This window comes from Dermacentor silvarum, chromosome 11 (genome assembly GCF_013339745.2).
Source record: "Dermacentor silvarum isolate Dsil-2018 chromosome 11, BIME_Dsil_1.4, whole genome shotgun sequence".
Classification (NCBI taxonomy): Eukaryota; Metazoa; Arthropoda; class Arachnida; order Ixodida; family Ixodidae; genus Dermacentor; species Dermacentor silvarum.
This window is the reverse complement of record NC_051164.1, coordinates 41,416,751-41,441,182: the sequence shown is the minus strand read 5'-3', so window position 1 is coordinate 41,441,182 and position 24,432 is coordinate 41,416,751. Positions and strand designations below refer to the sequence as shown.

Below are 24,432 nucleotides of genomic sequence, written 5' to 3'. Positions count from 1 at the left end.
CTGAAGCCATTGGTTTGAGGAGAGTTTGAGGATTTTCTGTGCTGTGCTCGTGTTGCCATGAATTACGAACTTGGCCAAGCCCTTGTCAGCTTTATTAAACAAGTGCTTCAATTCAGCTGAATCTAATAGTGCATTTCAAGTGACTGACGTGTTATTCGTTATAATTATAATTATGTACTGGCAGTAATTTGGCAAGCATTAAACCACAATATTTTTATTGCCCCTAAACTACGGGTGTCATAGACTGCCAGGGAATTTTCATGAAAACAGCCAGGGAAAGCTTGGAAAAACACCAGGGAAATTGAAAATGTCAACATAGGTATGCTGTCTTGTTATTTTCATACAATTGTTTCCAGAGAATCGCTGTCTTAAACATATTTTTGAAGCATTTCACCTCCCAAAAAATTACAAATAGGTACGATTTTCTGAAAAAGAAATGAAAGTGAAGCATGCTGACATGGGGGGGGGGGGGGGCATTTCTTACTCAATCTTTTTGCATTAGGTAAGTGTCCTGAACCTCGAAACTCTAGAAAAAATACTTATGTTATAGAGCGCCTTCAATTATTTACTGTGATAGCATTCATTGTAATGACAGTTTCAGTTTTGTTTCCCAGAAGGTGCATATGTGTCGTGCCACAACACAGAAAGTGCTCACGGGGTATTTCTTGTGCTCCTGTGGTATACCTAACTTGCAACCGTGTCAGCATTCCAGAAAGATATGATTATCTATAGGAAACTAAGTGACCATATCGACACAATCAATCCATCTGCCTTCTATTGAAGTTATGGCCAATGTAAGAGAGTACGAGAGAGTAGTAAGAGTACGTGAAAGACATTGAAATGTGTATTAAGGAAAAGAAATTACAATCTTTGGCATGATTCGTTCAATACTCCAGTCACTCTTCTGAGCATATCATTCCGCGCGGGTATATTTAATTACCAGCCAAAAATGTAAGCAGTCCAACTGGGTAGCCTAGTTTCAGCAATTAATATAGAGGTCATTTGGGCAAATTAAGTACATTACGTGTCATATGGCCTTGTAGAAAAATATAACATGCTGTTGCTGGCACCAGCAGCAATTGTAACAGTTAAATTTTCACCATACGGTAGAGTGAAGCATTATGCGATGGTACTGTTTTGTATTGACAAGCAGCCATTAGGCACAGTTAAACCGTATTAAGGATTGACTTAAGTGGTTTGAGCGAATATATTAAGCTGCTTAATGAACGTACAAAAAATACACATTTGTTATTTTTGCCTCACATTGTTGTATCTACATATTTGCAGCATGCACCTGCAGCACCTTCGGAACGGCTTACACGAAGGTCAAGGCCAGCCTGGCAACCATGCTCGCCAAGGGGAAGCAGCTGTAAATATGTAAATATTCCGTTTTGATGATAGCGTCAGACATGCATTTTAATAAATTAATGTATTATATCGTTCAATAAAAACAGTTAATTCAATATCGGTGCACGTGTTTTCTTTGTTGCACTGCATGAGTCTGCACTAGTGGAATTGCTTGAAATATTTGTTTCTGCAACATATGAGATTGCAGCTGGTTCAGGATCATTAATAATCTATTAACATGAATGCATAAATGCAGATGGGAAGCAACAGGTGCACATGCATAATATATGTTCAAAATTTTGTTGCTGCCATATGTAAACAAAAATTTTAACTAACTTGCAGATAGTAGATTTCATTCAAGCGAATGCATTGCATGCAACTAAACTTTCTTCAATGTGCAATTACACAAATGCTCATGCAGCTTTACATAATGATTCACGGCTGCATACATTTTAGATTTTTGACTGCTTCCATCTGCATGCATGCTTTTTTTATGTACAGTTCCCTATGTATGTTCCCATATGCATACTGGGTACAATAAATTTTTATAGACATTTCCAATAAACTGCTTATTAGCAAACCCCAGCAGCGAGTGTTTATAGAATAACATTGCCTGCCGAAACATAGTTGGCAAAATGTGGTGTATTATCTAGTACATATGGTGTCCCAGTAATTTTAGCCAAGCTGGTCAATGAAAATGAAAGGTTAAAAAACAACACGGTGCAAGATATATGATCCTAAAGAGACCTACAGGTCAGACCTCTGAATTCACGGCCGAATGCACGCCATAGGTCTTAAAATCGGATCTTATTGCAGCGTCTTTTCTTAATATTATTTTTCATTGAACAGTTTCACTAAATTTGAGTTAGCTGGGACACCCTGTAAAATTGTAAGGCTGAAGTCTATAGATTAGCTATAGACTGATCTACAGGAACTCTCTGTAGGCAGACTGTACCACATTCTACAAAAAGTGTAAGGCCATAAGTCCATAGACAGACTATATACTGGTCTTTAGGAATAGTTTATAGCCTGTAGACATTTCATAGACATGTCTACAAAAGTAAAACTGTATAGGCCTATATACTTTTGTCTATAGACACTCTGCAGACATTTGTCTACAAAAGTGAAATAGACCGTCTATAGTCAGTCTATAGAATCAGACATTTTGTAGACTAGTCTACAAAATGTGTACGGCCATAAGTCCATAGATTGTCCATAGACTGGTCTATAGGAATAGTCTATCGATACTCTATAGGCGTTTGTAGATAGTTTATAGACTTATGTATACAAAAGTAAAACTAAATAAGCCTATAGACTTTTGTCTACAGACATTCTGCAGACATTTGTTTACAAAAGTGAATTTTCATTGATCTATAGACCGTCTATAGTCAGTCTATAGACTCAGACATTTTGTAGACTAGTCTACAAATAGTGTATGGCCATAAGTCCATAGACTGTCTATGGACTGGTCTATAGGAATAGTCTATAGATAGTCTATAGCCATCTGTCTATAGACATTTTATAGACTTATTTCTACAAAAGCAAAACTATATAAGCCTATAGACATTTGTCTATAGACATTCTATAGACATTTGTCTACAAAAGTGAAATTTTATTGATCTATAGACAGTCTATAGTCAGTCTATAGACTCAGACATTTTGTAGACTAGTCTACAATTAGTGTATGGCCATAAGTCCATAGACTGTCTGTAGACTAGTCTAAAGAAATGTCTACAAAAAGTCTGTTGACTTCATAGACAAATGTCTACACACTTTATATAGACTTTCTACAAACATTTTTGTAAGGGTAGCAGCCCAATTGTAGCCCTTGAGCTGTAATAATAGATGGACGGACATTACTTCAAGGAGAAAACAAAATTCTTATTGAATAATAACACAATTGCACTAATAAGCTTCTAAATAATTACATTATGGTCCATAGTCCAACTTACAAATTCTACATATTCTATCCTGTGAGTTCGCAAGCCGTCTGCAGTTTGTGGGGATTCGCGACCCTCACGCGTCCCCTGATGTTGTTTTCCCCGCATGGCTCGTCTCCTGTAATCCGGTTTTGCCGCGTAGCTTTAGGGCGGCGGAGTTGCAGCGTATTACGAGAGATGGCGCCAGTGTTGCGCTGCTAACGCCACCTGGCGGTGGGGGGTTACGCGGGCGCAAAAGGGAGAAGGCTGTTCCTCTTCGGGTTGGGGTCGGTGAGCAATTCGGACATCCCGCGCATGCGCCGATCCACGCTTCGCGAGACCGACTCGCGTGGCTAGGAGGAGGGCACCGCCATAGACGAACAGGGATCGTTCGAACGCGCCACCGTTCGCGCGACAGCACACGCGAACGACTAGGTGATGATGTCATAGCATGGGGGCGAACATATCCGCTCGCTATCCGGTCGCGGTGAGTCGGACTTCCTTGATTTGTCGCGCGTCCATGTAAATGTTGTATTGGTCGCAATTCGGCTAGCATGTACAGGTGTATGAAAGGTGCAATAAATGCCCTTTTGATTGCTTGCACTACTGTGTTGTCGTTCCTTTGTCCCAAGAGCACATGTGAGACACCAGAAGTTGGAATGAATTCTCAGACTACACTAGTTTGGACATATAAAATGTCAAAGTGTCTGACAAAATACATTGGCGGCCCAATTACTTTTGTGCTTCAGTGCATAAAACAGCGCTTTCTTAAAAAAGTAAGTGGAACAACAGTTCATTTTTACCGCAAGCTCGACAGTGCATGTCTCGAAACCGGTGACGTCATCAGAATTCGCACCGAGTAAATATGTCTAGCAACCTCAGTGGCTACTTTCGCGGGCTGCAATAAGTGCTGTAAAGAAATTAAAACCTAACTAGTAACATTTGGTTATTTGTCAATTCTGAAATTCATTTCTCGTATAAGCAATGTCCGCCTCACCGAGTAAGTACTTCGAGGGTTTCAACTGTGCCATCATCTAATGGCGATTCATAAAAATTCGGGGCAGCTAATATAAAGCATCCTCTATAACGGTTACTTTGGCAGTGTTCATAGGCAGAGGAATAGCACGGGCAACTAAGACAAGATTATACCACACAATCTGTTTTAATGGAAACCGATATAAAAATACGCGTTACCCGCTGTGACATTGTTTTCTTCCCTATTCGTTTTTTCAGCACAGCGGAAAAAAACTGGACGAGCAGTCGCCGCAGCCGGTTGGCTAATTAAATAATGTTGGTTGAAAACATTTTGTTTTTGTTTTTAATGCCAGCGTTGCAATGATAGTATTGAAGTACGGAGCCACAGGAAACAAAAACAATTCAAGCGATATTTAAATCGAGGTATTTGTTTACAAAATATTCGCTTACCTACGAAGAGCGCAGATTAACTGTCCACTCGAAGCTTCTCGCCTGGCTTCGTTTGGGTTCGTTTCAATCGGTCAATGGGTTGACCGCCTGTGCGCGCCTCTAACTTCGCCAAGGTCTTGTCTCGGTGACCTAACGTCGCGCGTTTGTATCGCAAGCGACATCGGATTGGATGTCGCAAGAGATCATTACAACGAGCTGCTCTTCGTCATGACAGCGTCGAAAATAACGTGGGCGGGGCTTTCAGTGATCATCATGCGTTCTGTTTCGTTATCGAAGCGACAAAAGCGAATTTTTGCCGACGAATACCTCCACAATGGGTGACACTTTCACGCCGATTGACAGAGATTGCTGTTTCATCTTTTTTAAACTCCTTGCACAGCTTTTCGCTTGCTAAAATGTTTTTTTATCTTGCAAATTATTTCTATTTGTAAACGCAAATACCATTTTCCAGTTAGGTGAAATAGAGCAGATGGAGGCGTACAGTTTCCAGCGCCTCATAATATACCTCAAATACAAAATACAAAGATGTATATCAAACTGCGTTAAAATTGTGAGACGACGATTTATTGATTTGAACAGTCCCAAATGCCACTTGCGCTGTATTTCCTGTCTTGTTGGGGATCCACAACTTGAGAATACAATGCCGCCGAAACAGAGGCGAAGAGATCACACCCTCAACATCACAGACGCATATCCTGTCCTATGTCATCTTCGTCCGAGTTGGTTCTGTGCCGTTTAATTCAATAATTACGAATTTCTTGCAGTCTTTCTTTTTCCCGTGCAGTCTGTGATTATGACAAGAAGAGTAGCAAAGTTGACTTGATTATGTAGTTACTCATTTCAATAAACAGCCAAAGAGAAAAGCATTGCAACTAATGGCACGAAATTTTGAGAGCCCTTACTCCTGATTTCGTTCATAACGACGGGGACCCGAACCCTTGCACAGAAAACATGACCTAATTTTTTCGCTGTTCAGGCTAACCGTTTTCACATAGCAAGAAACGTCTTCTGGCGCATTTACCATTCTAGCTCTTCTGCTACGCAATATATGAATGCACACATTGCTGTCTTACAACTCTTAAATGTGCACCAGTGGTGGACAAGTGCTCCCGGATAATTCACGTACTGCCACCGGAACTAGTTTTGAATCTTACACGTGCGAGCAACTGCATCGCTGCATCAAATTATCTGTCAGATAATCTCACTCGTGCGCCCAACAGCATGCGGCTACAGTTGAATTTTGTGAGTAAGAAACCAGGCAGAACGGCGGCTCACAGAACCACGCACCTGTAAGCCAGCGGCGACGCTGTTTGAATATATCGCATCCGATGGCACAATTATAGCGTCTTCAGTCGCGTCCAAAGGGAGATGTTTTTGTGCCGTATACAATAGCAACCAAAAACTTTCCCACACCTACCGTAGGTGGTGGATGCGACTTCGGCCGGGCAGTACTGGGTGTGTCGTTGGCCACCCCAGGTGTCATTGGGAATTCTACAATCCAAGAGAGAGATACACACGATGATGTAGGATTGAAGTGTAACAGCTGTATAACATGAAACGATCGCTGAAGCCACGTTTACACCAAGTAACTTGCATTCGCTATATATGTTCATTTATACATGTTCATGTATGATTTATAATCTAGATTCCGATTAGGAGTGCGCATGATGGTGAACGGGCGCTGCATGCAAGACGTTTTGAATACGGTAAGAAAATGGTCACGTCTTGTAGACAATAGAGATATTGTGCTCGTCTCGCATTTGTGTAAACGCAACAGGACTGGGCGTTTTATCGGATGAGCGAAGGCGCAAACTTGAATGGCCTGCACGGTACAGCCACCCGGTAGCAAATATCTTAAACAGACGAAGACAGCTTATATTGCAGTAACCGTGTGCATTTCACATTACTGCTGGGTAAATTTTCGGCGGCAACACGTTTACGCCTCTGCCGAAAATTTACAGCAGCAGCGAAGTATTAGAAACTTGGTTTCTGCAGTGTTGGCTGCGCGCTGTTGTGACTGAGCGCTGTGCCACAAGGTCGCTGCACGGTGCAGGCCGATCAGGATTATGCCCTCGCTGATCACGTAAAACGCCCAGTTCCTTTGCATTTACCAGAATACCGGACACGCTCAAGCTCTCTAATGACGTCATGCACTGGAAAGCCAAAAAATATCCCGGGGCATGCAGTCGACAGCCGGAAATCTCGCATTAAAATTATCCCACTTCTGGGGCTTTTGAGGAACCCTGCAATAAATACCTGCGCGACAACCCAGAGACGCCAGACGCTCAGCAATTGTTTATGATGCTACGTTGCGTAGCATATGTTGCTTAGTGCTATGAAAGAATACCAGCATTGTTTTCCTGCACAGCTTCACACTCACGTCTCTGTGCAGAAGTCGCGGACGATTGACTTAATTTGCACACTGTTACGGCTGCCCACCTGTGTGCGTCAAGAGATGAGCGAGCAGTTGAATCGCATCTCTAAAAGAATCTCGACACTAATAGGACGTAACTATCTGACACATATGTCTGTCGAAGGTTCCTCTCTCTGGGAAACGAGTGCCGCATTGAGCAGACTGATGGGGCATTTCATCCGCGTGGCGAAATCGATGATGTATGAGACGTGTGTTGTACCGCATATTGTCATAGGGAAGAGAAGAGCGAAAAGGGATATGAAATGATATTTACAAAATATACACAGAGACACTACTGCAGGCAAGATGGCAGAACAACACGAGCGCTACTCTGATCGTCGTCTTCACCCTTCAGCGTCTTTCTGACGCATTCTTCCATGCCAGGCAGGATGCGTGCTTCTGTGAGCGAGAATAGCGCGTAACATAGAACCCCCGTCGTCGACAGGGCCGTCTCGGCGCTTAAGGAGCAGTAGGATCGTGTCCGGCAACAAAAGGCTTAAGTCGGAGGACGTGCACGGTGGGAGTGGACAGTGGCGGACGCGGTGGTGGACGCGGTGGCGGAACCAGCAGATGATCGACTGTCCAATGGAGCGATCTCGTACGTGAAGTCTGATCTGGCGTAGGACCTTGTAAGGTCCGTAGTAGCGGGAAACAAGCTTTGACGACAAGCCAACGTGGTGGCAAGGCGTCCAGAGGAGGACCAAAGAACCCGGAGAGTAATTAACGACTCTGTGATGGCTAACCTAGCGGGCCTTTCGGGGACAGCTGGGATGCATAAAGACGATCCCTCGCAATCTGGCGAGCCGTTGCAGTCCCAGAAGCTGCATCGCGGGCGTAGTTTGTAACAGGGTACACATGTGATGGTAAAAGAGTCTCGAAGGGCAATGTATGACGGCGGGGAAACAAGACATAAAAGGGGGAAAAGCCAGCGGTGTCATGGCGTGACGAGTTGTAGGCAAATGTCGCCTAAGGCAAGGTGCTGTCCCAATCACGGTGGTTTGAGGAAACGTACATGGAGAGCATTGCGTTCTGCATGCGGTTGAGGCGCTCGTTGAGCCCATTCGTCTAGGGATGTTAGGCAGTGGCTAACTCCTGATGTATGCAACAGGAACTAAGAATGTCGTTGACGCCTTTGGACAGAAATGAGCGACCGCGGTTGGTCAGCAGTTGTCGAGGAGCGGCGTGGTGAAGAATAACGTCCTAAAGGAGAAATTCTTCAACGTCAGTGGCACAGCTTGTCGGTAGTTCCCGCGTGATTGCGTATCGTGTCGCGTAGTCCGTATAGTTACGGCAATATACTTGTTCGTCGTCAAAGATCAAGGCCGACGCGGTAGAACGGTACACCGGGAATGTCTTTGGGCTGAAAAGGACCGCCTGGCGACAAGGATGGATGCTTGTGACGCTGGCAGGACTCACAAGCAGCAACGTATCGGCGCACAGAGCGGTGGAAGCTTGGCCAGAAGAACCGACGCTGAACACTAGCGTACGTGCGAGTTGCTCCGAGGTGTCGAGCGGTTGGGGCGTCATGAAGCTGTTCGAGAACAGTGGAACGGAGTGTTTAGGGAACAAGCAGTAGAAGCTCTGGGCTATCGGGGCTGGTGTTGCGTCTCTGTAAGATTCCTTCGCGGAGCATGAATTGTAGGGACGGGGCGGAGTGATGAGAACGTAGACGGTGGATAATTGACCGCGAATTGGTAGGTCTGAGCTGCTCGCTGCGTATGTCGGTTAAATCGGATATGGCGAAGACACAGGCGTCCGAATCGTGCGCTGACAAGTCGGGAGGATCCGCTGGATGACGGTATAGGCAGTCCGCATCCTGGTGCAGTCTGCCAGACATGTAAGTGACGTCAAAGCTGTATTCTTGCAGTTCCAGTGCCCAGCGACCAAGTCGTCCAGTCGGATCTTTGAGGGAAGACAACCAGCAAAGCGCATGGTGGTCTGTGATGACTGAAAAGGTGTGGCCGAACAAGTATGGTGGAAACTTTCCGACAGCCAAACTAGTGCAAGCCACTCACGCTGAGTGATCGAAAATTTGCACTCTGAAGAGGAAAGAAGGCGACTGGAATAGGCGATGACGCGCTCTCGTCCTTGTTGCTGCTGGGCGAGAACAGCGCTGATGCCATCTCCACTGGCGTCACTGCGAAGTTCAGCTGGGGCTGACGGGTCAAAATGGGCCGAGATGGGTGTTGACGTAAGTAAAGTCGTGAGCGTGTGAAGCGCATTGGCCTGTTCAGGACCCCAAGAAAAGGATGTTTCCTTCTTCAAGGGTTGCGTGAGTGGACGGGCAATGTCGGCGAAGTTCTTGACAAATCGTGGAAAATAGGAGTACAAACCGACAAAGCTCCTTACGTCTTTAGTGTAACGGGGCATAGTAAAGTCTGACAACACGAATTTTTCCTGGGTCAGGTTGCACGCGTTCACGAAGGTGGCCAAGCACCGTAAATTCGCGGCGGCCAGAACGACATTTGGCAGAGTTCAGCTGAAGGCCTGCTCGCCTGAACACTTCAACTGCCGACAAGTGGCTAAGGTGGCATTCAAATGTCGGTGAGAACACGATGACATCGTCAAGTTAACAGAGGCATGCTGACCATTTGTATCCATGAAGGAGGGAGTCCATCCTTTCAAATGTGGCTGGGCCATTACGCAGTGGGACATTAGGTTTAACTGGTAAAGTCCATCGGGCGTACCAAATGCGATCTTTTCACGGTCGTGATCATCGACGGATACCTAGAAGTTTCCTGACCTCAGGTCGATAGAAGAGAAGTAGTCAGAGCCATGTAGACAGGCGAGAGCGTCATCGATCCGCGGCAGAGGGTAGGCGTCCTTGCGCCTTACCTTAAGTGGCGGTAGTCTACGCAGAAGCGCCAGCTGCAATCTTTCTTCTTGACTAGGACGATCGGTGATGCCCTCGATCACGCCAAGTAATACGCTTGTGGATCGGTATGGTATGGAGAACTTTATTGAGTCCTGAAGGTCAACCCTGGGTTGACGCGGGCCGCTCCCACGTTGGGACTGTCAGGCCGAGCCCTTCAGCCACATCGCGGGCCTTCTGGACTGCCCGTAATTGGTCAGAGAGTGATTCACTTCGTAGCATTTGCCGCCACCATTCTTGTTCCTTGTCACAGTCTGCGAAGACCGCAGGGCACTGCCAAAGCATATGGTCAAGAGTAATGATGCCATTGCACTTATTACAATTGGTTTGGATTTCCCTCTCCGGATAGATCCTGTTAATAAAATATGGACTTGGGTATGTCCTTGTCTGTAGCAAACGTAATGTGACCGCTTGGGCTCTGCAAAGTTTACCGTGTGGCAATGGGTATTCCCGTCTGCTTAAATAATAATGTTTCGTGATTTCGTTATATGTTAATAATCGATCCCTGTGTTCCCCATGTGAAGTGTAAGCTGCTCGGTCTTGAAGAGCACGGCTAGAAAGTCCTCGTGCTGCTTCATTTGCCACCTCATTGAGGTTTCTCCGAGTTCCGTCCACCACCCCCAGATGTGCAGGAAACCAGCGAATTTCGATCCTCTCACTGTTGACCTTGTCTAGTAACTTGGTTGCTATCCGTGTCACATATCCGTTAGTAAAGTTGCGTATGGCTGTTCTAGAGTCACTGTAAATATGTGTCCACCGATTTGCCCGGATGGCTAAGGCGATGGCTACTTGTTCTGCTACTGTTGGGTCCTTTGTATAGACGGTGATGGCATCCCGTATGTTACCTTGAGTGTCTACAACAACGGAGGTATATGCATCCTTATTTTTAACCCAGGCAGCGTCAACGAATACCGCCTGCTGCTTATGTTGATCTATGTCTTGAAGGAGTGCCTTGGCTCTTGCCTTCCGTCTCTCGAGGTTATGTGTCGGGTGCATGTTCCTAGGGAACGGGGTGGTCTTAATTTTTTCTCGTAGTCCCGCTTGCAATTCTGTTAATAATTCTCCTTTGTTGGTTTGGTTGTTACTTTCTACGCCTATTTCTTCAAGTAGCGCCCTTCCAGGTCGTGTCCTCATTAGTCTCTCTTGGTGGGCCACCTGTTGAGCCTCAGCTATCTCTTCTAGTGTGTTATGCAGCCCTAGGCGCAATAATCTATCATTGGCAGTGCTGATGGGAAGTCCTAGTGTAGCCTTTATAAGTCGTCTGATTAAAGCGTTTAGCTTGTTCTTATCAGCCTGTGTCCATTGTAGCATGCCTGCCACGTACGAGAAGTGGCAAAATGCGAATGCATGTACCAATCTTATGGCACTGTCTTCTCCTAGCCCCTTATGCTTATTTGTAATTCTACGCAGAAGTCTAATGACTTCTTCAGACTTCTTAGAGATATGTTGTATCATCCTGCGATTAGATCCATTCGCTTCCAGGAGAAGGCCTAGCACCCTAATAGTCTCCACCTGCCTGATTGGCTCTCCATTCTTGGCGTATATGTCAATGCGGGGTTCTTCCTCTGGGATATATCCTTTCGGCTTGCGCCCACGCTTACTGCTCCGCAGTACCAATAGTTCTGATTTTTTAGCAGAGCAGTTCAGTCCCATACCCTCAAGTATGGTTTCCACCACATAAATGCTTTCCTGTAGTTTGGTCTCTGTTTGTCCCATATTACCTTCAGCACTCCAGATTGTTACATCATCTGCATATATTGCAAAGTGGATACCTTCAATCTGCGCGAGACCTCGAGCCACTTTTGACATTGCCAAATTAAATAACATGGGAGATAGGACAGACCCTTGTGGTGTCCCACGATTCCCAAGTTCCAGGGTTGTCGATTGGAGTTCGCCTAACCTGAGACAAGCAGAACGGCAACCGAGAAAGGCTTTGACTATATTGTGCAATCGCTTACCCAATCCCATCTCCGAGAGGATATCCAATATGGCCTTGTGTTTGATGCGATCAAAGGCTTTTTCTACATCTAGGCCTAGGAGAGCTCTCGTATGTAGCGGGCTAGCAAGAATAAGGTGATGTTTGATTAAAAGCATTGCATCTTGAGTCGAAAGTCCAGGACGGAAACCGATCAGGTTATGCGGAAGAACATTTCTGTTCTCTACATACTTAGTCAGTCTATTAAGTATGACATGCTCCATGGTTTTGCCCAGACATGATGTTAACGATATGGGCCTTAGGTTATCTAGATTGAGTTGCTTGCCTGGTTTGGGAATAAGAATTGTGTTAGCAATTCGCCATTCCTTTGGATAATCACCGTTTTTCCAGAGTTCATTAAAATACTCAGTTAAATACGTTATAGAATCATCGTCCAGATTTTTCAAAAGCCTATTGGAAATGCCATCTGGACCAGCAGCGGATCTACTGTTGAGGTCGTACAGGGCTGCGCGAACTTCGCTTTCTGTGAACTCTTGATCCATAAGCTCACAGTCTTCCCCTGTATATTCAGGCTGGTCTGTACTCTCATTGCTATCCTTAAGTGGTAAATACTTAGCTGGGAGCCGATCAAGAATGGCCTCGTCCGTTGTGTCCTGACTCTCACGATGGACGAGTCGTGCTACTGCTGTTCTATTAGAAATCGTGTCGTTCTCATGAAGCAAATGTCTAAGTAAGTTCCAATTTCCACCTCGTTTAATTCGACCATCTATGGTATTACAAAGCTCATCCCATTGTTGTTGCTGTAAGTATCTGGCGTGTTCCTCAATCTCCCTATTCAACAATGCTATACGCTTCCTGAGTCTCCTGTTCAGCTGTTGCGTTTTCCATCTTTTTAACATAGATTGTTTGGCTTCAATCAAGTGTGCCAGCCTACTGTCCATGATTTCGACATCCTCCTCAGTAGTAATAGCCTTCGTTGCCGCCTTTACATCTTCCCTGAGCTGAGTGGTCCAAGTTTGGAGTGTTTTCTTTTGTCCTGTCTCTGTCTCAGCTCTGCTTTTCCTTGCTTTCCGAAAAAGATCCCAGTCAATGTAGTTAAAGTGCTTTATCTCATTACTGGGTGTTTCCAATACTATTTGTAATATGTAATGGTCACTACCCAGATCAATATTGGAATTATTCCAGCCAGCGTTCGCTAAATTTGATACAAAAGTAAGGTCTGGGGTGGAGTCCCTGCACGTAGATGTACCACACCTAGTGGGATAAGCTGGGTCAGTGATGAGGGAGAGATTAAGATCTGTAGCTAGATGCCTGAGTCCATCCCCTTTCTTAGTATTCCAGCGATATCCCCAGGTTTGATGTGGGGCGTGGAAATCCCCTCCAATAATGAGTGGAGCGTGCTTAGTAACAGCCATAGTCTTATTAAGAAGTGCCCTGAAACTGTTTCATGTCGCCAGGGCTGCTGTAAACATTGAGACAAAAGAGGCTTTGCGGTTTGCCTCTATTCCTTTTCAAAATGATTTCCACAAGTAAGTATTCTAATTTGTTCAGTCCAAGGCGCAAATCATGTTCTATGAATGGTATTTTCTTATCTACGAGCGTGGCTAGCCCCCTACCCGGCTCTTTGCCCCTGCATGTCGCTTTGTATCCGGATAGGCTGATCTCATCCGCCAAGGTTTCCTGCAGCATAATTATTTTTGGTTTATCTGGAGATGTTTTTATCAACTGCATGAGAGGTGCTTTTTTATGATGAAATCCTCGGCAATTCCATTACCACACGGTAAAGCTCCCCCTGCTAGCCATTGCTTATAGAACCCGCCTTACTGCTACCCGCTAGAGTACGCTTCGTAGAACTCCCCGACGCACCAGGGAGCGATCTGACGCTCTCTGCTTCTGAGGGTAGGTATTCGTCGTCCTCGCCTTGCGCTTCTACTTTTGAAAGCCTCTTTTCTGTCGTCACTCTCCATTTCCATAATTTATCAACTTTGAAGGTAGTTCTATCTGTGGCACCTCTAAGTTGTTTAATCGCCTCCTTAATCTCTTCCAAAGCAGAGCACACTGTCGTTTCTACTGGGCTTATTGCCCGCTTCTTTGGAGCTGGTGAATTTTCTTCCTGACTGTTGTCATTATTCACCGGTTTGGCTATTGCTACTTTTGTGGAGCTAGAATGCGAGTTCTTGCGAAGTTCTACAACCTGCTTAGTAGGTTCTTCATTTGCCTTTCTCAGATAGGTTACTTCTTTGATCAGCTGTTCTATCCTGGCATCATTATCTCCGACCGGCTGCCCCGCACCGCTCTCTGCAGCCCTCACAGTACCTTTCACTTTGTCGGCCCAGGCTGTTCCAGATGTCGTCTTGTCGCCAGGCTTCTGCTTTCCTCCTTCAAAGCGCACCTGCACTTCACGTGATCTGGAGCGGCTTCTGCCCTTCGACGGCGAGCGGCGTCTTGACCGTGTGGGGCTCTTTGAGCGTGAGCGCTCCTTGGCGCCCGTTTGGGCATCCCATTGCCGCTCAGCTGATGTCGCCCTCGATGCAGATCTGTTGCGTTCACGTCGTCGAATTCGCACCACGTATGTAATTTGGTACCACTCTTGGCAGGTCTTGTCTCCAGTTGGGTGGTCCCCTCCACAGAATTTGCAGTTAGGCACACACGTGTGATTGTCCTCCGGGTTTTGAGTGCCACATCCTCTGCACTGAACCACGTCCGGTGTTGGACATACATCTGATCTATGTCCAATCTTTCCGCAAGCATAGCAGACATCAAACTGCTTCCTATACAGGTAACACATCACAAGGGTCGACCCATATCTGACATAATTGGGTACCTTGAGCCCATCAAACAAAACAATGACCGAGCCAGTCGATTTAATACGTTTGGCTGCCAATGCCAGTGGGTTAAAGTCATGCACAATGTTCTTCGTTATCGTGGCCTGATTGTCTCTAAGGTCAACTCTCCGAATCACACCTTTACACGTGGTGTGCGGAGCTGTCTCGTAGGCGTTAACTTCATATTTGGTTTCCACTATAATGATTGACTTGATTCGTACATACCTGGCAGCATGACTGGGATCTGGTGTACTGACCACCACGATGTTTTGCGTGAAGTTAGGGCAAACGACATCCTCTCGGGCTTGTTCTGGAGTCAGGCCCGATGCTTCAATAACCGCCACGCCTATCGCTGTGGTGCTAACTTTGCTCAAGTTGAGACCTCCTCGGGGGCGGATGACGATCTTGCTGTGCTCCTGCGGCAACTGGGGCATCCTCGATGCCTTGACAATACGGTTCTTGAACGTAGTGGTTGTAGGTCCCTTGTTCTTGCTGTTGTTGCCTTGCTCTTGCTGGCTCTGCGGCGTTGTTTTCCCATCACCAGAAATCCTTCTGGTGGAGCGAGATTTTCGGCTTGTCACAATTTGCCAGCCTAGATCTTCCTCATTCTCTTCTAATCCGGTGGCGTCTTCGTCTTCCATGCGCGTTTCCGCCATTGCGGCTCGGTGGGGCCAGTAGGCCTACTTGGGCCTTGCTAGCCGCACACGTTCGATGCACCAAGAAAGGTCATTAAAAGTCCAAAAATGGAAGTCCCACCTTAAAGTAAGGTGCCCACCAATTCCTGGTGACTTCACAAATCCAGTGATGTGCTTGAATCCGTGATGGTGGTAAAGACGGCTGCACAAACATTCAAAAACGACAGAGCCAATGTGAGGGACGTCCGCACCTCGGTCAGGAATACTTATTCGAGCGGCGCACATCCCTAGCACGGCAAAGTTCCGCCATCGGCGACACGAATGAGCGGTACTCTGCGTGGTGTGAGGATCTTCTTAAGGGCGGCGACCAAGCTCCAAATTGATCACTAATATATGAGCCCCAGTATCCACTAGGGCAACAACATGTGCGTCATCCAGTTCAATGTCTATCTGGTTCCGTCTGGTCTGCAGTGTGGTCAGAGGATTTGGTAGGCAAGTCGCCGATGCAGCATCACCTCTGGGAGCTGCATCGTGTAGGTGTACCGAGGGAGTCGTTCAATCGGCGACGTAGGGTGGCGGAATTGGGGCGAGCGAGATGATTGCCGACGAGACAATGGCGAACGGGACTGGTTACCACGTGGGGATGATGAACTACGATACGGTATGGAGGGAGCGTCGTCACCGGTGGTTTGGGGAGGCTCGCGGTAGGGCTTAAGTCGGCCATGATCCATGTCGGGGCGGCAGTTAATTGTATCCATAGGGCATCTGATACCAATAACACCGGCTGTTACAATGGCGGGCCACGTGTCCAATACAACAGTTGAAGCAAATGGGATGGTCATCAGCAGTCCTCCACTCGACTGGATTACGAGTACGGAACGGCGGCCTTTGACTTCGGGCGTGCGAAAGTGAAGGACGGCGGTCGAACGGCTGGTAAGGAGCTGGGGCACATAGAGAATCCAGGCCAGCATTGGAGAGCTCCTGATGAATGATAGCTTCAACTAGTGACACCATCTGGGAGCTATGGTCACAGGTACGGCCGCACATAGAAGCAGGAGACAAAGCGTCAAGCTCACGTCGGATGATCTTCACGTGTTCTGCGGTGAGCGGCTCCGACGACTCAGGTACGTACTACATGACCACGTCGCTGCCGTGTTCGGAAGTCGGGCGAAATAACAGGCAATGCGTTGACTTTTGTGTGTGTGTGTGCTTGTGCGCGTGCGTGTGTGTGTTTGTGTGTGTGTGTTTATTCAAGAGCATAGGTACGGTATTACGCAAAATAAGAACAAGAGCGTGGTGGCGGAATCCACCACCCAGTTTCAAAAGGGACGCTCATAGCATCCATTCATCCATCCACCGCGGCGCAGTTAGAGCGCAGGCGAGAGCTTGCGCGGACAAGGAGTGGTCGGGTAACACAGGCTTTCGAGGGAGAGAGTGCCTTGGCGTCAAGCGGATGCCCTCCCCCTCATGCAACACCTGGCGGGCTATAGCGCGGCCGGAGGTGTTTTTGCCTGCTCTGCTCCGTCGAGGGACCGCTAGTGACGTGGCGTCGCAGCCAACATAGACTCCGTCGAACCGCACTCGAGGTGTGGTATCGCAGGTGGCACAGGAATTCAGGCGCCGTTTCGCTGATACAGACGGCGGACGCCGGCACTTCAGTCTTTCGCATATGAGCCATTTGATGCTTTCGAATCAATATATTTCCACGTTCCCATCACCATAGACGGGAGCCACCGACTCTGATATCCCGGAATTTCAGGAGTCTTAAATTCAATCCCACGCACTGCATCACTACAAGCATAAGTGAGCCCCAGGCAGCTTTCCGTGTCGTCTCAGAGTTGCTCCAATGAAAACACGGAGGAGAAAGAAAAAGGAAAGACAGGGAGGTCAACCAAACGTACGTCCGGTTTGCTACAATACAAGGGGGAAGGGTCTTGAGCGGATGATAAGAAAGGAGAGAGCGGCAAGGATGTACTCTCAGTGTGAACGCGTGCGCTCGTCTAACACTTCAAAATCGATCACTGAGGCCAGTCGCGATCAGGAATCGTAGCAATGCCAGCGTCCCTTTGAAAGCCTGCGATGCGTGGGGCCATGGTCCAAGAATCTGTCTCTGAAAATGGTCTGCTGTCTGATCGGTTTAACACACTCCGAAGAACTGCTTCAAAAGTTCGGCTCACCTCCCGCCATATTCATAACTGGCTGATGCTTCCATGCCAGCGCGGCTTGTACTGGGCACTGCACCATCGCCGGGGCTAATGGACACAGGATGCCGGTAACCGGTGCTTCTGTTTGCGGCCATGTCTGTATGCCCTGAAAACATGCGTGTTGATTCGCTACTGTACGACACTTACTCACTTGGCATTTTTGACAATAACGTTACATGGTTTACAGTATCGAATGCCTTCAAACAATAGTCTATTTGATAAGGTAGGGCGGTTTGTATTGAAAGGTCACGTCTAAAACCGTACATTGAGAGCGTTATAACAAAGTGTTTCAAAAAATTTCAATTAGTTTAGTGAACAGTAATCTCGAGTCGAATTGAGAATTTCGGCAATATTGAAAACGGCCTCTAAACATCCAAATTATTTACTTCCCCACTCTTGTGTACAGGGTGATCTTCCTTGAGCTGCGACAATTAAAAAAAATTCAATGGCAGATAGCAATATTACAGCCCTTCAACTACATACTAGATGAGCCGGACATTACTACAAAGAGAAATCAAAATGATTTATTGAATAGTTAACACAATTGCACTAATAAACTTCTAAATAAAAAGTTTATGTCACATATTGCGATTTACTAATTCTAGTCGGTGAGTTCGCAAGGCGTATGCACTCGGAACTTATTGTCTGGACTACACAGTTTCGAGATAATGGTCGAAGTTTACGACGAAATACATTGGCGTTTCAATTAATTTTGTGCTTCAATGCGTAATGCAAGTTTTCCTAAAAAGTAAGTGTGAGAAGAGGTTTAATGGCGGTGTCCTTCAAGGACGCTTCGAGTTCCAAGAACCGCGAGGCAGCGTGGAGCACTGTCTCCAAAGACACCAGCGACCAACAGCGTGAGCAGAATGGGCCGAGCGTTGGCGATGCCGCTGGACGAAGGCGCGTCTTCTTCACAATCGCCCCCGCAGACAAAGAGCCATCCTGGCGACCTAAGAAGTTGGAGGCAGAGGGTCATTGTAGGGCTTCAGACGCGCCACGTGGACGAGGTAACGTCTACGCTGGCGCATATCGTCAGATGGAGAAAGTGGCTCGATGAGAAATTTCACCGGGGACGTTCGCTCCAAGACGCGGTAAGGCCCTTCGTACTTTGGAACGAGTTTTCAGGAAAGGCCTGGAGTTTGGCAAGGAACAGCCAGGCATACAAGAGACCCTGGGGCATACGTGGGACTGGGCAGCGAGTCGGCGCGGCCTTCCTTCTGGCGCTGTTCTTGTGACGTAAAGGTGCGCGCGAGCTGGCGGCACTCTTCGGCTGGTCGGGCAGCTTCGTACACAGGTGGGCACTCGGAAGCGTCAGGACGGTATGGAAGGAGAGTGTCGATGGTATGCAATGGTTCCCGTCCATATAGGCGGAAGAAAGGGAAATATCCCGTAGTAGCTCGTATCGCGGTGTTGTATGCGAACGTTACAACCGGAAGTACGTGGTCTTAGTTCCCATGATCAGATGCCACGTACATCGCGAGCATATCACCGAGAGTGCGCTTAAACCGTTCCACGAGCCCGTTAGTTTGCGGATGGTAAGCCGTGCTCGTTCGATGAATAATGTGGCATCCCGAAAGCAGAGCTTCGACGACCTCGGAGAGGGAGGCGCGACCTCTATCACTGAGGAGTTCTCGAGGTGCGCCATGTCGAAGGATAAAGCGATGCAGGACGACAGAGGCTATATCCCGCGCTGTAAGCATTCGGTAGAGCCGCAGTTTCGGCGTAGTGTGTCAAATGGTCCACAGCAACTATGATCTACCGATTGCCATCCGGTGTCATGGGAAGCGGGCCGTAGAGGTCAAAGCCTACGCGATCGAAGGGTTTCGCAGGGCACGGAAGCGGCTGCAAGGCGTCAGACGCACGTAAAGGTGGTAATTTGCGACGTTGACAGTCAGGGCAGCACTGAACAAACATTGTACGTACAAAAGTGTAGATTCCCCGCCAGTAGTAGCGATGGCTTATACGTTCGTAAGCCTTAAATACTCCGGCGTGGCCACATTGCGGATCGTCGTGAAAAGAGACACAGATTTGAGACCTCAAGCTGCGGGGAATGACTAGTAGCCATCTACGACCTTCGGGAGCGTAGTTGCGTCGGTAGAGCAGCTGATCACGAATGGCGAAATGAACACCTTGGCGTCGGAACAACCGGGATACAGGGGTGGTCGATGATCCAGAAAGATAGGCGAAAAGAGAAGGCATCCACGGGTCACGGCGTTGTTCGTTGCCAATCGAGTCAATGTCAAGAGATGACAGGGGGTGATCGCAAGTGGTTCCGCAGGCCGAGTCTGGAGGTAGAGGTGAACGGGACACGGCGTCTGCGTCAGTGTGCTTGAGTCCGCAGCGGTAGACGACGCGAATATCGTACTCCTGGATTCGGAGTGCCCAGCGTGCTAAGCGGCCAGATGGATCCTTCAACGTGGCGAGCCAACAAAGCGCGTGATGAACCGTTACTAGATCAAATGGGCGGCCATATAACTATATAAGCGTCGAGAATAACGTGGGCGGTGCTTGCAGCGATAATGTTCCATCCAGTTTCGGTATCGAAGCGAGAAAAGAGAACTTTTGTCGACGAATACCGTGACAATGGGAGACACTTGCATGCAGAGTGACTCACGGGGATTGTTGTTTCATCATTTTTATTTAAACTCCTTGCAAAGGCCTTAGAGTGCTAAAATGTGTTTTCGTAATATCGAAAATTAATTTATTCGAAAGCAAATTAACATATTGCATTTAAGGTGAAATAGTGCAGATCAACCGCCTCTTAATATACTTTAAATACGTAATTAAAATCTGGATATCAAACTGCTTTGAAAACTTGACACGACGATTCATTGGTTTTAAGTCCAATATGACACTTGTGCTACATTTTCTGTCTTGTTGGCGATCCACAACTCAAGAACATAAGGGCGGCCGAACACACGAGGTAAAATAACAGGCCCAACACCCAATATCAACTTCGTCCGAGTCTGTTCTGCGCCATTGAATTCAACAGTAAGACTTTCTTGCCGTCTTTTTTCCGGTGAAGTGTGAAATAAGACAAGAGCAGCGAAGTAGACCTTATCATGTAGTTACCCATTTCAAGAAAACGCCAAGGGAAAAGCATTGAAAGTTATGGCACAACATTTCAAGAGCCCTTACTGCTGTTAAACTGTTAAATGTGGACCAGGGATGGAGCGAGGGCTCACGGATAATTCACGCACTGCCGCCGCAACTAGTGATAAAACTTACACGTGCGAGCAATTTCATCGTCGCATCGAATAACCTGTCATATCATCTCACTCGTGCGCCAAACAGCATGCGACTACAGTGCAACCTTGTGAATAAGTAACCATGCAGAACGCTGGGTCACAGGTGCAGAACCATGCACCTGTCAGCCAGCGGCGACGCTGTTCGAACGTATCGTATTCGATAGCAGACATTAGCCTCTTCAATCAGCCTCTAAAGCGAGGTTTACATCGCGCCGTATAGCACCTACCATGCATGGTGTATGTGACGTCCGTCGGGTAGTACGGCGTGTTCCGTTGGCCACCCCAGGAGCCATTAGGAAATCTACAACACAAGAGAGATTCACGGGAAGATATGATTTAAGTGTAGCAGCTCTAAAACACGGCATATATTCAGTGGATACGAGTTCATGTGTGATTTAAAACCAATATATGCTTACAAGCTTTGTTTTACTTTCAGATATAACGCATAGAAGTACACATACACCCGAAGAAAACACGAAAGACAGAGACAAGCGCTCGTCCGCGTCTGGTATCTTCATGTGCATGTGTACTTATTTGCGCTATGTCTAAAATTGACTATGCTAGACCAACTGGTACATCAGGTCGTCCTTCTGAAGCTTTGTTTAAGCGGTAAAACGAAGAGACATCAATGACGCGTCAGCCCCGCCATGAGCAGCGCAAGGGTCGGTGCACAAGAGCTTTAGGTAAAGTTAGGTTCAGCTACGTTAGGTTAACTACCGTATGGTTAGTGCGCCAGTCGACCGAAGGAGTTGCCCAGCCCAGTTATAAACAGCTCTGCAGGACTGCGAGTGCGCTTCATAAGAGTTGCGGTCGGCAACTGTTCTATAGCCACTTCATGATAAAGTTTGGCACGCTCTACGAACGCGGATGTTCGCAGTTGCGCCAAGAGGGCGCAGCTGTCGCTTCATCAAGGTAGCATTTCAAGATTGACCCACACGTGTGATGGAAATAAGCACAGTGTTCATTTTAAACCCATCTCACATTTTTCTTTCAATCGCCCGTATTAGGTTTCCTGAAAAGCAATAAACAGCGAAGCTTTCGTACGGAAAGTAACCAGTTGGTCAGGCCCTTTTTTTTTTACGAAATTACGCTATTTGCGCGCAATTTCACGAGACTCTTTGAAAATGCTGACTCGACCGCCAACGAAAGTGTGCGGTGCGATTAAAGTTCATTAAATTCTTGGGTTTCCGGCGGCAAAACCACGATCTCCCTATGACGAACGCCGTTGCGGGGGCTCAGGATTAAATCTGACCATCCGAACTTTAATGTGTGCGTAAACTCAAGTGTACTTGAGGGTTTTTGCATTTCACCGTCATCGGTGATAAGGCCGCTGCGCCTGGAAGATTACCTGCGACGTCGAGCTAAGCAGTGTGACGCCATAACTTTTGGGTTGCCGCAGCATGCAGGTATGCCGCGCGCGCATCAAACACAAACTTAAAATATATTCTTCGGTAAAAACATTTCCTTTCTGTAGTGGCACTTCTAATCTTAACGATAAACAGCCGCAGTTGAAAACCTTGACGAGCTGCGCAAAAAAAAAAAAAAAAAAACACGAAAAAGAAGAGAAATACACAGGACGGGCTCTGTACTTGTGTCTATGTCCGTGTTTCTTGCGCTGGTCGTCAACGTTTTCAGCTATGAACCAGGTGGCCCAAACAAACGATTTATTGCAGCCGCAGCTGCTCTTTCCATGACAGTAATTTCGCGTCACCTGTGCATCGACGCGCGATAAGCTAATAAAATCGTACATCTAAAGCCTCCAGCTGTCTGTCGAAGGCCCGTTTTAAACTTGAAAGAAATCTCCAGCTGCCAATGCCTCTATTCCGGGTTGCTTCTACTGGTGGCAATAATCAAGGAAAATTTTACAGGCGCGTAGACTCACCTAGTGTAATTGTCCAAAGTGGATGAAGAACCCGCGGCGTCTTCACGGCTTGTACTCGGGATTGCCTCGTCGCCGAAGCTAGTAAAAGCAGGAGGCGTGTGTCCGCTGTTTCTTTCTTCAGTCATGCCCGATGCGGCGCCTGTGCAGTACTGGCGTCTTTTCGCGACAGAACCATGCCGAATCACCGCGCATGCGCAGTCAGTGCCAATGATGCAAGGGAACAAATAAAACATTTGGCACTTCGGGAACCCGAATGAAACCGTACAGCTCATCTGAAAAGAAATTGACGATAGGGTGCGCCACTATCTAGATGCTAAAGTACTAATATCGAGCGCTAGAAAGGGCGCCCGAACGACTTCAGCTATCTTCACACCAGTCAAGAAAACAAAGTAGCCACCTCTCCTAGCCAGAAATCGTTGACACAAAGGTGTCTATATTAATGTTCCCTTTTTTAATTGCAGTGCTACGGCTTCCAGTGGAGAAATTGGGGCACGTGAAGCAATTCGCGACTACATACTGTTGTGTGTGTGTGCGTGTGTGTGTGGTCGCACACGAAGTTGTTGCGCGGCTCTTACAACAGCCACTGTGCGTGTTCATTATCACGTTTTTTAATCATGAATGCTTGCTATTAGCTCCCGTTGTCACCGACTTTCAAGTGACCTTGAGCCAAAAGCCAGAGCCGTTATCCGCGCGCTGAAACGAGAGTATGTGGGCATCGTTGCGTGAACAAAACAAGATCGTCCGGGCCACCAGTCAAAAGTTAAGAAAATGCGGTCTCTGGCCCCCAACCATTTGTACGCGACCATATTAGATACGGTGGCTACTTCCCAAACAAGTTACTAAAAAATGTAGGTCCAATCCACGCCGTGAAGGTGGATTATGGAGAAGCTGTTGAGATTCACCAAAGGAATTATTAAAGAAAAAAATGTGATATACAAAAACAAGCGCGTGATAGCGCCACTATTTCAGCGCTCCCAAACAACCGATCAAGAAACGAAATCCGCGTATATGTATAGCGGTTCCGGGACGGGCTTGGCGTTACCGGTGGCCGCAAGGTACGTGCCAGAAACTCTCGCCTGTAAGATATGATCGCGAATGAATATAAGAACATGACCATTGCATTTTCCTTCCGGATTAGACAGTTCGATGATCAACATTTACTCAAGACCAAATTTTTTTTCTTGCCTTGTCCGTTCGGGGTTCATTCCACAAGTGGAGCGAATGACATGTTTATGCCACGTGACGTCGAAGCGCGACACACCTTCATCACCGTCGCTCACTCTGTGTGCCCGATCGTGACAGTGCTGGGTTTTTTTTTTTCTTGCGGCGAAGATATGGCAACGAAGATATGCTGTTTTGTGCCTTGAATTGCTCACAACGGGACCTTATCATCTGTCATGTGGTTTTGATGCTGGTTTTGTACTTTTTCTTTTTTGACAACGGGGACCTTATCAGTTTTTTGCTGGGCACACGAAAGAACCGTTGGTTGGTAGAGGTATATAGCTTCGCTATAAAAACGTGGGCAGCTTGCACTAGTGCAAGGCTGAGTAAACACCGGCGCTGGTGACCGACCTAGATCCTTCCAGGTTTTACTAGACTTGGCTAGGTTTTTAAAGGAAGTGCTAAGTTCTGCTAGGCACGGTATTTCAAATCGGCTCGCCATCCACGTGCAGATTCTCGTTTTGCCTGCTGCAGTCACGGACAGCGCACTGCGCGTTCGGCGCTA

At 47.0% G+C, this 24,432-nt stretch overlaps 1 protein-coding gene across 1 annotated transcript in view; it reads right to left on the bottom strand.

Moving 5' to 3' along the window:
• LOC119432532 (sericin 1-like) overlaps positions 1-24,432 on the bottom strand; it is an 860,508-nt gene that overhangs the window by 707,495 nt on the left and 128,581 nt on the right. The window contains exons 6-7 of the mRNA XM_049658282.1: positions 22,707-22,862; positions 21,052-21,125 (exon numbers count right to left, since the gene is read on the bottom strand). Of these exons, the coding sequence (XP_049514239.1) occupies positions 21,052-21,125; positions 22,707-22,862 (230 nt within the window). The remainder of the gene's footprint in view (positions 1-21,051; positions 21,126-22,706; positions 22,863-24,432) is intronic.